The sequence below is a fragment of the Triticum dicoccoides genome, chromosome 5A (assembly GCF_002162155.2).
Source record: "Triticum dicoccoides isolate Atlit2015 ecotype Zavitan chromosome 5A, WEW_v2.0, whole genome shotgun sequence".
Taxonomy (NCBI): domain Eukaryota; kingdom Viridiplantae; phylum Streptophyta; class Magnoliopsida; order Poales; family Poaceae; genus Triticum; species Triticum dicoccoides.
Window position 1 is genome coordinate 618349699 of NC_041388.1, and position 11527 is coordinate 618361225.

Genomic DNA, 11527 nt, shown 5'->3' on the forward strand with positions numbered 1-11527 from the left:
CCATTGGATCCGACAAGAAGTCTACTTCTTCGTCGCCGGTAGTCGCGATCTCCATATCCATGGCCTTCTCGTATCAGGAGGTGGTCGAAGGGGAGAAGAGAGATCTGTTTTTACTTTTCAGCGGCGGTCGGTTGAAAACGGGCCCACCTCATAATAATCACTTATCCATTCCGCACGCGCCGTTTCGGTAACGGAAGCACCACACGGACGTCGTTATATGCAGTAGGCACGAACCCGTACCAATGGAACATCACTACCATGGACCGATTTGTTCCCGTCAAGCTGGACGTCTCCGTCTCGTCGCGCCCTTAGCGGCCGTATCTACCGGTGATGTACGCGTACGCTAGCAGTTAATGCAGTACGAAACACGTCACTCTCTCGTTGGTCCAGCTGCCAGGAGCGCGCGAGCTCGTCCGCGCCATCGCTACTCGCCCACTCTCATGTAGAAAAGCCCTTTATTATTGATGTCACAAGAAGCAAGCTCCTCCGACATGGCACACTGTGCTAAAGATGCATATTTTCATTGTACTGCTATAAAATTAGTCTAATGTCTGTTATCTCGGATATTTTATTTTCGTTTGATATTTTTGTGCCATTTTTCTAAACTTTTGTCAGTTGAGGACCTAGTCGACCAAGAAATTCGAAGTCTTCCCAAAATTACATTTGTCGATAGGAATATGATCGTTGACTCTACATTTAACATAAACTAGGTAGCTGCACGCTATAAAAATTGTATGCAATTTTTTTTCTCCTTGCTAATTGAGATTTCATGATGTGCAACTTCGGGGACTGACAAATGACTAATTAAAAGGCCGGCTTAGAAACAACTAAAGTTGTACTTATATACTACCTCTATTTCTAAATATATGACGTTTTGGCAGTTTAATTGAACTACCAAAACGTCTTATATTTAGGAACTGGGGAGTAACATGGATAGTAGGCCTCCTTACAAGTGCATATGGAAATCCTACATCTTTTATACCTAAATAGTTGATCCGTACTAATTTAATTATCTTGACGTGCAACTATGACAACTCATCATGTCATCATGTATGCCTCAAAAATAATAATTCTAAACACATTGCAACTATGCCAACTCAACATGCTCCATACATGGGGAAAGACCCACCTTAACATGCATCATGCATGATACTTATATTAAATAAATTTTCTATAACTATATAATAATCAAATATAATAAATTACATGTGCTTGATTTTAAATTCTCACATTGCTAATCAGAATACTAAAGTTTCATACCGCAAAATCTCATAGAAGTTACTACAGCTAACTCCCGCTACAACGCGCCGGTATCATCTCTAGTTTCTCTAGAGAGTGCTACATTGTGAAAATTTTAGAAGTAATCAACTTAAACAAGAACATATGAAAATGTAGTACTGAACTAATTGTATGTCTACCTTCGGCTACAATGTAGTACTACTAACTAATTGTAGTACTCCCTCCGTCCGGAAATATTTGTATTAAAAATGGATAAAATAGATGTATCTATAACTAAAATAAGTCTAGATACAACCATTTCTAGGACAAGTATTTTCGGACGGAGGGAGTAGTAGCTAACTTGAACAAGAACATGTGAAAATGCAAAAGGTGGACATACATTGAAAAGAAAGGCCGCCATAAGAGAGTGGGAAACCAATCCTGCCTGGCGATGTCCGCCTTGTGCCTTGCAATGATGTGTCCAACCTAGAAAAATAATAATGGCACGATGGATGAGAGTTTGAATTGCGTGACGTGAACTCATTAATCATGTATTAAACCTAGCTACCTCACCTCGTGGCCAAGAACAACGGCAATCTCAGCGTCAGTTTTAAGAACTTCGAGCAATCCGGTGGTGACCATTATCTTGCGGGGCAGGCACCCTGCATCGACCCGATCATCTTTGACAAGGATGAGCTCCCACTTCACCCCATGGAGGTGTCCCGCGTGCGGTTGCAGACGGCTCGGTTTCTTACCCTGCTGCTTTCTTTGGGTCCCGTCATCCAAATCCTGCGCATCCTTGTGAGCCGCACGGATGAGTTTCTCGAGGATGCGGCGGACGCGGACACTATCGGGGTGGAGCGGGTCAACGATCCGGGACTCGGCGGCGTACTTGCTCATGTCCTCGTCGAAGCGGCGAACACAAAGATCGCGCTCCGACTGGGGGGTGAGGACGACCGCATGAATCCTGTTAGTGTACGGCACGACCTCGAGGTCGAGGTACGGGCGGTAGTAGGCTAACGCCGTGAGGCCCGTGACGCCGGAGACGAGAACTGCCGCGGCGGCGATCTTGAGCGGATTGTTGTACCACCGGGGCCGGGGGCCGACGGGCTGGGAGGTGCAGTAGTGTCGACGAAGCGCGGGCGATCGACAAACGGCAGCAGGTTTGGTGTTGTGGCGGAGCAAGTAGTCTGAACGTGAGGCGGCTGTGTGCGGACGCCGGCCACGGGCTCCGACGCTGAGGATGCGGCGGTGAGAATTCCCTAAGATCATGTTTTCTTAATTAATCATCTTTCCTCCGATCTTCTCTGAGAAAAATAAAATAATCTGGGACAGTTTTTTTTTTTTTGAGATCAGGGTGGAGTCCAATCTAGTGGGCCGTTGGCCTTGTATACCACCGGAGAGACCGGACCACCATCATCATACCCGGCCTCTGAAGCCCAAGTATCCAGCCCGTCCATCCAACTACCCAACCCAATACGATACGCCCACTGGTCGTCTTCTCCCCTACCTCGCGCCCTTCCAGATCACACCACCACCGTCACCGCCTCGCCGTCGCCGCAGACCTCTCCGGCGACCCCCTCCCCCCTCCCCTCCGTCGGAGACCCCGTACAATCCGTGCCGCCCACCACGAAGCGCCAGCTCGCGCCCCCGTCCCCGCTCCCGCATCACGCAATTCGCATCGCCGGCCGCTCGGACCGCCCCCGCTCGATCCGCTAGGGTTTTGGCGGGATGGATCCGCTCCGGAGCTACCTGGGGCGGGTCCTCCTCGAGGACGTCACCCCGGTGGTGATGGTGCTGACCACCCCGCTCGCCGAGGCCGCGTGCCGCAAGAGCGGCCTCAGCTTCGTCGACATGCTCTCCCCGTTCTCCCTCTTCAAAAAAATCGACGGTAATGCGCCTCCACGACGCCAGCTTCAGCTGATTCCCTGCAATGCTTTTCACATTTTGTTCGATTCGGTTTTGTGACCTCACGCGGTGTTTGTGTGTCGGTTTGAGCAGTGCCCGTTCGCACAGCGAGTGACCAGCCTTACAGGCTCCAACAATTCAAGATTCGGATGGTGTATGCGTCGGATGTCCGGAAGCAGGACTGCGAGGTGAACCTTGTGGAATGTGCTGTATACTTGTAGTTGTAGATGCCTTCTGCTGTTGATGATGAACATGCTTGTGTTGGAACAGGTTGCAGATGCAAGAATTAAGCTGGTCGTTTCCGAGGCCAACGAGAACGCTCTTCCGGATTTGCTTTCAGACCCGCCACAGTTGGAAGATGTACTCAAAAGTGAGAACCCTTGCACTGCCTCTGTATGCAATCATATTGTGAGATCCTTCCGAAGAAACATTTTTATGTTGAGCAAAATGAGGGACTATAACCAGAGTAGCCGGACCGCTAATTTCTTCAAATATTTCCAATATAGTCTCAATGTTAGAAACGTTTAATGAGCAGCCACAACCTTTTCCCCCAAATGTTACAGTGAGCACACATGGAGACTGGAGAGCATTCATGCCACAATATGTATTGCTCAAATTGCCTGTTTTGTTGTGTCAATATGCTGTCAACCTCCACTTGGTTGGTGATCTGATGTATCTAATTGGCTGATGAATGCTTTGGTTGTATTGATGTCTTACTCAAGCCGATCATTATATCCATGTGGTTCAGTCATAGGGTTGGTGTTTGCTGTCTATTGGTTCCATATTTTTTACATAGAATTCCATGTTTGCTACAATTTCAGAGCCTGAAGCTGAGTTGTGCCCATTGTGGATTAAGAGGTTCAACAGAGAGCTAGTGCGGACACTGTCCTTTTCAGACCATGAAACATTTGATCACCCCGTGGCATGTGAGTCTCGGCTCTTTCCTCTTTGCTTTCTTTTATTTGCAGAATCTATTCTTCCTCATACTCTTATTATTGTTAACAGGTCTTTTAGTTGTATCGTCAAAGGACAAAGAGCCAATCAGCAAATTCGCTGATCTGTTCAACACAAATCAGTTGCCTCCTCTTTTAAATGAAGGCATAATGGATCCCCAGATTCTGAAGCACTATCTTGTACTTCATGAACAACAAGATGGACCACAAGAGATGTACTATTCCTTTCTCCTCATAATAGGGAACACACTCTCCTCCTTGCATTGGTGAAATGAACTATTGAGAAATGCTAACAAGTAATACATGCATATTCCAAAATATAGGCACATTTTAACTGTCCAAATTTTAGCTTTGACCATAAATCTCATACAATACGTTTTTAATAGTTGCAAAATCACAATCATAAGAATCTCCTTTCAAAGTTATGAATCCAATGGTGTCAATTTTGTATATTATAAGCCAAATATGATTAGATTAATTGGCGGCTGAAGCATAAATTTGGGAAGGAAAAATACACCTTACATTTGAAATGAAGTGAGTATTGTTTCTTCTTAAATGGTCACCAACATTTTTCAGAAGTGAAAAAACATCTTGTGAACTTGCGTCGGTGATGTGAGCTTTCTAATATATTATGTTCTTTCAGACTGCTCTCTCTTCACACTGATATTAGAAAGTCTGGCATCCCTAGTTCAATGTATTTTAAGGTAGTCAAGGAATTGAGGCTTCTTCAATTAATTAGTTTGTGTGACTCTTTGCCTAAGATCTCAACTGTTGAGTCGACCAAGCCCTCTTATGTCCACCTATATTAACAACATGGAGCACATATTTATGTGAATTATAATGATTAAAGTCCTGTTTTGTTGTTTAATGCATTTGTTCTTATAACTTGAACAAACCCCAAACCATTATATAATATTTAAATGGCATATAAGGCTTCACTCAAAGCTAGTATATACCACATGAGCACTTAGGGGTGCAGTAGGTGTCAGCTTGTTTACCTTTCTTTGGAATAGTGAGCTGTATCTTCATCTTGCAGCTAAGGGCCCAGTTGAAGGGCTCTTCAGTTTGATAATCTTAAATGTCACAAGAAGCTTAAGTCCCCATAACTGAGTGGTGAGTGTGCCTTCTCGGGAAACTTTTAAGCCCCCTTCGTATGGGGAACCTGAAGCCTCTCAATTAGGCCAGCTTGTTGAAGAAGCTAAGCTTTGCCAAATAGGGCCTACCCCATTTAGAATAACTTATTTCATCCCAGGGTTATGCTTATCTAAGTTGGAACATGCAATTAAGGTAATAGCTGATGTTTTAACTGCTCGCATTGGTAAAAGGAAGTGCATCACACTTGACTAGTGGGATATTAAATGGATTCCGTGCATTGCTCTTTTTTAGTATATTTTTGCTTGACTGGTGTCATTTGCTGATTTTGCCGTCTCCTCTTATTAAGTTCTGATTCTGTACATTCTTTGGTTGACCCGTGTTACTTCCTTTGTCAAGAGCTGTGAACATCTTAGCGGAAATGAGGACCACCCTGGGCGTGAATGATTGTAAATTGCTGAGTATTAACTCTTCTACACAAGCGGATGGCAGTGATGCTGATAATTCGTGGTCAACCTATGTAAGTGCGCCGTGTTACTTAATATTTATGTTAATGTCTACGTAGTTGAGCAAGTATGCAATCTACTTATAGTCTTGTCTTGACTGACTGCAGAAAGCTCATGGCCTGCACAATAATGAAGGAACTTGTTTCCTTAACATGGATGATTTGAACGAGGTATTGCAGCATCTGGAGTAATAGCAAGTTACTGCTTCTCCAATCTCTGTTAAGCTTGTCTTGGCACATAAAAGTTTCATAAAACTTTGTTCAACTTTTCACAGTATCTAACTGACCAGTTCAATTAGGAATGTTGTTAGTTGGATTGAAGACCTATTGTGCTTTTGACAGTAGTGTGAGCAACTGACCTGTTAGTCGATTGATTCGAGGTTTTTGTAGGAACTAATGTCAAGGAGGACATATCGATTTTTCTTTTAGTTTCTGGTACTAGGCCAGGTCATCCTCTGGGGTTTAGTTTTGCATGCAAAGATTTGGAGCTGGCAGTCAAGCTAAGATACTAATTGCTGTTTCTTTATCAGATAAAGGATTTTATGCAAGATTTTGCTTCTAATCATATCATTCCCTACATGGAGCAAAAGATCCGTGTGCTCAATCAGCAGGTATGTTGATAGTTTTTTTTACCATTTTCAGATGTATGGTTTAGTAAAATTCGGTATCGTTCTAGGTAGCCACAACAAGAAAGGGCTTCAGAAATCAGATAAAGAACTTGTGGTGGAGAAAGAGAGATGATGTCCCAGAAGCTGCAAATGGCCCAATGTAAGTATTTATGCTTGACACTTTTTACTGTATTTTATTCTTTTCAAACCTGCCCTTTTGCAGTAACACTATTTTTCTCAACAGGTATACATTCACCTCCATAGAGTCGCAGATCAGAGTTCTCAGTGACTATGCTTTCATGTTAAGAGACTACGAGCTTGCTTTGTCCAATTACAGATTACTTTCGACAGATTATAAGCTTGATAAAGCTTGGAAGCGTTTTGCTGGTGTTCAGGTGCTTGAATTTCCTTAACTTATTTTTAAGTACTTTATGCATGGGTACATGATCATCATGTATAATGATTTTGGGTTTGAACTAAAGGCACAGCTAGTGGCAATTCTAAAGGATATGTCTGGCTTAGCAGTTTCAGTAAATCAAGATATGTTCTTTACCATAAGAATAATTGACAAGAGGCTATGCCTTACTCATACGATAGACCAGATGATATGCTTTCAAATTCCTTCCACAGTAGTAGAGTTGCTGAACTGTTTTCCGGTGAATAATGAAATTGGTGCTGACTTTGTTGTGATGGTCCATTGTTTATCTGTAATAGATATTCACTCCTATGATGTATGCTTGCGTCTTTTGCAGGAGATGAGTGGACTTTGCTATTTCATGTTAGATCAGTCAAGGAAGGATGCTGAATATTGCATGGAAAATGCCTTCACTACATATTTGGTATTTATTTAGTTTAGAAATCCACTTTTAGGTTTACACACATGAACAAATAATTATTGCTTAACATTGTTGATCGATTGATACATCTTCGCTATTCTGTGCTAATGGCCCTAGTTCTCGGTGTTCTCCAGAGAAAAAGAGAATCTGATAAAGTGGGAAGACATGGGGGAAATGATTTCTAATTCCATTTTGCATGAAACACTTTACTCTATTTCAGATGCATCTGAAGTCTGATGAATAATCAATATGAACCTCTTATAGCAATGCTAGTATTAGTGACCTTTTGGGAGTTCTCATTGAAATAATCTGGAAATATGCGTCTTCTAGTAACTCTGCAAGATAAAGCAGTCAATAATAACAACTATAAATGCACTAAAATTTCTTCAAAGCAGATAAGTAAGAGCCCAAATCAGACATGCCAAACCAGCCATAAATACGCCAAAACCTCCTTTTTCTTTGTGAAATCGTGAGATATACAGAAGGCCCGTGCTTTTCCCTTTGTTATTTTTGGGAGAGCGTGTCCATAGGTGGTAGGGCCATGTGCATAATGAAGGGGAAGTTTGAACTCTTAGGCCTCCTTTGGTTTGGAGGAATCTTGTAGGATTTCTAAAAGATAGGATTTTTGTAGGAAAAATTCCTATGGAGCCCTTTGGTTTGTAGGAATGGATTCCTATTCCTATATAGGATAGGAATCAATCCTTCACATTTCAAAGGGAAAAAAACATTAGCCTAGACTCAGGCCTCTTTTGGTTCATAGGATAGGATTATCGTAGGAATAGGAATCTTGTAGGAAATGAGATGACATGTATCTCAAATCCTATGAGTAGGAATAGGAAACAAGATGTCATTTGGTTGACACCAAAGGAATTTTTCCATTGAGTCTAGGCTCATTTTTATTTTCCTATGAAATGTGGAGGATAGGAACCAATCCTATGTAGGAATAGGAATCCATTCCTATGAACCAAAGGGCTCTAAAGGAAAAAATCCTATAAGAATCCTATCCTCTAGAATTCCTATGAAATTCCTCCAAACCAAAGGAGGCCTCAATGGAAAAAATCCTATCCTATGAATCAAGTGACATCTCTTTCCCTATAGGAAGTGAGATGCATGCCACCTCACTTCCTATGATTTTCCTATTCCTATGATATTCTTTCCCTATGAACCAAAGGAGGCCTTAATTTAGCCAGATGCATATTTTTTGCATTTTGCATGATACTCCCTCTGTCCCATAATGTAAGACGTTTTTTCTGACACTAGTGTAATGTCAAAAAACGTCTTACATTATGGGACGGAGGGAGTAGAAAGGAATTTAAAGTAGTGGGGTTGTTTAAGTAGAGATTGCTATCCTTATGTGTTACTTCGATTCTTTCACTTGATTGGTTTTGAATTTATCATTGTTCGTTTTTCTTCACTTGTTTGGTCTTGCTCTTCTTCATAGAAAGTATCAATAAATATTCATATTTTCAGAGAATTGGATCTTCTGGTCAGAGAAATGCTACTAGATGTGGCCTTTGGTGGGCAGAAATGCTTAAAACACGAGGACAACATAGGGAAGCATCAACTGTTTATTTCCGCATATCAAATGAGGTATACCTAGAAGCATGAGGAATGGTCTATTCTAATATTTTTTTTAAGTTCTCTTTTAGTTCGTTAGATTTATGAATGATGAAACCTGCTGCTATTCAGGAACCTTCCTTGCATTCTGCTGTGCTGCTTGAGCAAGCTGCTTGTTGCTATTTGCTGTCAAGTCCACATATGCTTCGGAAGTATGGATTTCACCTCATCTTAGCTGGCAATAGTTACTACTTGTCTGATCAGGTGTATATTAATTCCTCCACTGCAGTGACATTTTAGCAACAATACAGTAGTTGACTTAACAATGAGCATTCGTCCTTAATGGTGCAGAAACAACATGCTGTTCGGGCATACAGAAACGCTCTGTTTGTCTACAAACAAAATCCTTGGAGTTACATCAACAATCATGTACATTTTAATGTTGGGAGGTACTTGCGTAATTTTCTGCTCATTTGCCCTTGCTTGTAAACTATCTCTGACACTTGTACGAATTAGGTGGTATGGAGTCCTTGGGATATTCGATGTAGCTATCAAGCACTTGCTGGAGGTTATTGCTTGTAGCCATCAGTCGCTGACAACGCAAAGCATGTTCCTCAATGATTTCTTCCATTTTGTTCAGGTTATTGACCAGCTTGGTTATGGTTTGCATCAACTGTACCAAACTTTTGTTTCTAATTTTTTTTCTTTTTTTCGTAAACAGAGTACAGGGGAAAAGTTTGATGTATACAAGCTTCAACTTCCTGTTTTCAACATGTCATCACTCAGAGTTGTAAATGAAGATCATCGCACTTACGCATCAAATGCAGATGTAATGTCATAACAACTATAGCATTCATATTTCTAATTGTCCGCCATTTCATTTTCGGAGTAATCAAAGATTGAACCTGTGGTGTTTCCGGAGCAATTTGTGATCAAACACTGTCATGCATTTATCATTTTTCTTAACTTTAACCAGGTCTTTGATCATTCTGCGCTTGTGATTGAAAATGAAGGCACTCCTAACTTGTATCAGCTACCTTGTATAACAGGTTGATGTTAATGAAAGCATTTGGCAGGAGCTGGAAGAAGAATTGATCCCATCATCATCTGTTGTTAGAACTAACTGGCTTGACACTCAGCCAAAATCTTCTCCTTTTAGAAATAACAAGGCATGTATTTGTGTTGCTGGAGGTAAATCTTGTTTCATTGTTTTAATATGTTACAACTGTCCGTAAGAAAATCGACTGATTATGAGTTCATTGATAGTTGCCTCAACAACTGAACTGCATCTGGAACATGAAAATGTGGTATATCTACTATTTGAGTATAATTATGCAAACACACGGACCAATCATTTGAGGAACATGAGGGTAGCCTGATGTGCAACTTTTCCGAGTAAATCCCTCGTACATTGGGAAATTATAAGGGCTCCCACCTTCACGCTTCAGGTTAGCTAGCACGTTACCAGCCCAACAAGGTCCAGTGCCACAGCCACTTATGACATTTAGTTACCAATTGCATACTCTCATCCAGTAGTACGCGACTCCATGTGGGTAGTGTTAAGCTGCATGCACTTGCCAACGCAACCAAAAGTCCGAACTAATGGAAAGGGCTAGGCAATCCACATATACACTTCAATACCCTCTCTCGTGTGTGACGCGAGAAGTCCACGTGTGAACAGACTCAGAGGTATGGCTCAGGAGGCCTATACGTGGACACAGAGGGGGCAGCGGCAATTTTTGGATAAATTGTGAAAACCAGGACTTGAACTCAAGACCTTAGGCTCCGTTATCATGTTAAGCTATCCACATATACACTTCAACAGGTAGTTTGTGCTGTTACACTCAATATTAGTTTGAACTAGACATATCCCATCTGTTCATTTCAATTATATAAATATGTATAACCTGTGAAATTGCTTGGAAATGAACCATAGTTTTTACTCTGACCTGTTATCGAAAAAATTATACTTGTCTGGGCAGAACTGGCCACTACCCTCCTAATGCCGACTATTTCGACTGACAGGTCATCACTTGAACGAAAAACCTACACATAGGAATCACATAACTAAAATGATATGTTTTGTTCATCTTCTGCTCACTTGATTTGTGCTCAGTAACCATTTGATACTTCTAACTGCCCACTCGGGAAAGTATACTAGAAGCAGACGCGTGCTTTCCCATGCTGCTTCCTTATTAGGGTTTATCTGTTTGGTTGTTTATTCGCTTGTGGGTTTTTTGTGTCGTTGTTTTTATGGTTTTGGTGGGGGTGGTCGTGGTGTGAAGTCCATTGGAAGTCATGCTTGAAGAGCCCACATTTTGATGGACAGGCAGCTGCCACCAGCTTCACACCCAGTAAACGCGACTGGCTTAGCCCAACAAATTCTATACACAAATGACGCTGCTCCACTTTGCCTGTTTCATTTTGTATTTTGTGTCCTCTTCCAGAAATATCCAGTTGCCCCTAGTTCTTGGTGACCAGCAGCAATGGCGTCCTCCGGAGCCCGGAGGTACCCGCAAAATCAAGCACAACATCGCGAGGAAGCGTAGAGCCGTAGACATCACCCCACACGTGCAGTCCACAGCACGATCGTTCGTCCCTCCCCCTATCTGTGACGCAGCGACACAACGACACACGACCCAAAACACACTGGAAGAACGGCAGGAGTAACCGAGGTGTAGGCTAAGGCGGTAAAGGAATGTTGTTCGGTCGATGACGCTCGATGCCCACATCGAACCTGCAGCCCGGAATACTGAGAGCTCCCTATTTCTAGGGAGCTTAGAAGTTAAAATACGTTACCAGTAATTTATTTCTCTAGCAGAGAGAGAGGGAGAGGGAGAGGGAGAGGGA

At 42.3% G+C, this 11527-nt stretch overlaps 2 protein-coding genes across 3 annotated transcripts in view; one reads left to right on the plus strand and one right to left on the minus strand.

Moving 5' to 3' along the window:
• The window catches only part of LOC119303456, a 19480-nt gene extending 19359 nt beyond the window's left edge, over positions 1 to 121 (minus strand). For both annotated transcript variants that reach the window (XM_037580583.1, XM_037580584.1), the window contains exon 1: positions 1 to 121. In XM_037580583.1, the coding sequence (XP_037436480.1) occupies positions 1 to 61 (61 nt within the window). In that variant the 5' untranslated portion in view covers positions 62 to 121.
• Positions 122 to 2715: 2594 nt separating this feature from the next.
• Positions 2716 to 11527, plus strand: part of LOC119300172 (trafficking protein particle complex subunit 8-like) — a 14179-nt gene continuing 5367 nt past the window's right edge. Inside the window, exons 1-18 of the mRNA XM_037577215.1 lie at positions 2716 to 3109; positions 3220 to 3314; positions 3397 to 3496; positions 3948 to 4052; positions 4132 to 4294; positions 5571 to 5691; positions 5785 to 5847; positions 6207 to 6287; positions 6353 to 6444; positions 6529 to 6679; positions 7037 to 7123; positions 8591 to 8710; positions 8810 to 8941; positions 9029 to 9126; positions 9194 to 9317; positions 9399 to 9506; positions 9727 to 9908; positions 11125 to 11186. Of these exons, the coding sequence (XP_037433112.1) occupies positions 2950 to 3109; positions 3220 to 3314; positions 3397 to 3496; positions 3948 to 4052; positions 4132 to 4294; positions 5571 to 5691; positions 5785 to 5847; positions 6207 to 6287; positions 6353 to 6444; positions 6529 to 6679; positions 7037 to 7123; positions 8591 to 8710; positions 8810 to 8941; positions 9029 to 9126; positions 9194 to 9317; positions 9399 to 9506; positions 9727 to 9908; positions 11125 to 11186 (2044 nt within the window). The 5' untranslated portion in view covers positions 2716 to 2949. The remainder of the gene's footprint in view (positions 3110 to 3219; positions 3315 to 3396; positions 3497 to 3947; positions 4053 to 4131; positions 4295 to 5570; positions 5692 to 5784; positions 5848 to 6206; positions 6288 to 6352; positions 6445 to 6528; positions 6680 to 7036; positions 7124 to 8590; positions 8711 to 8809; positions 8942 to 9028; positions 9127 to 9193; positions 9318 to 9398; positions 9507 to 9726; positions 9909 to 11124; positions 11187 to 11527) is intronic.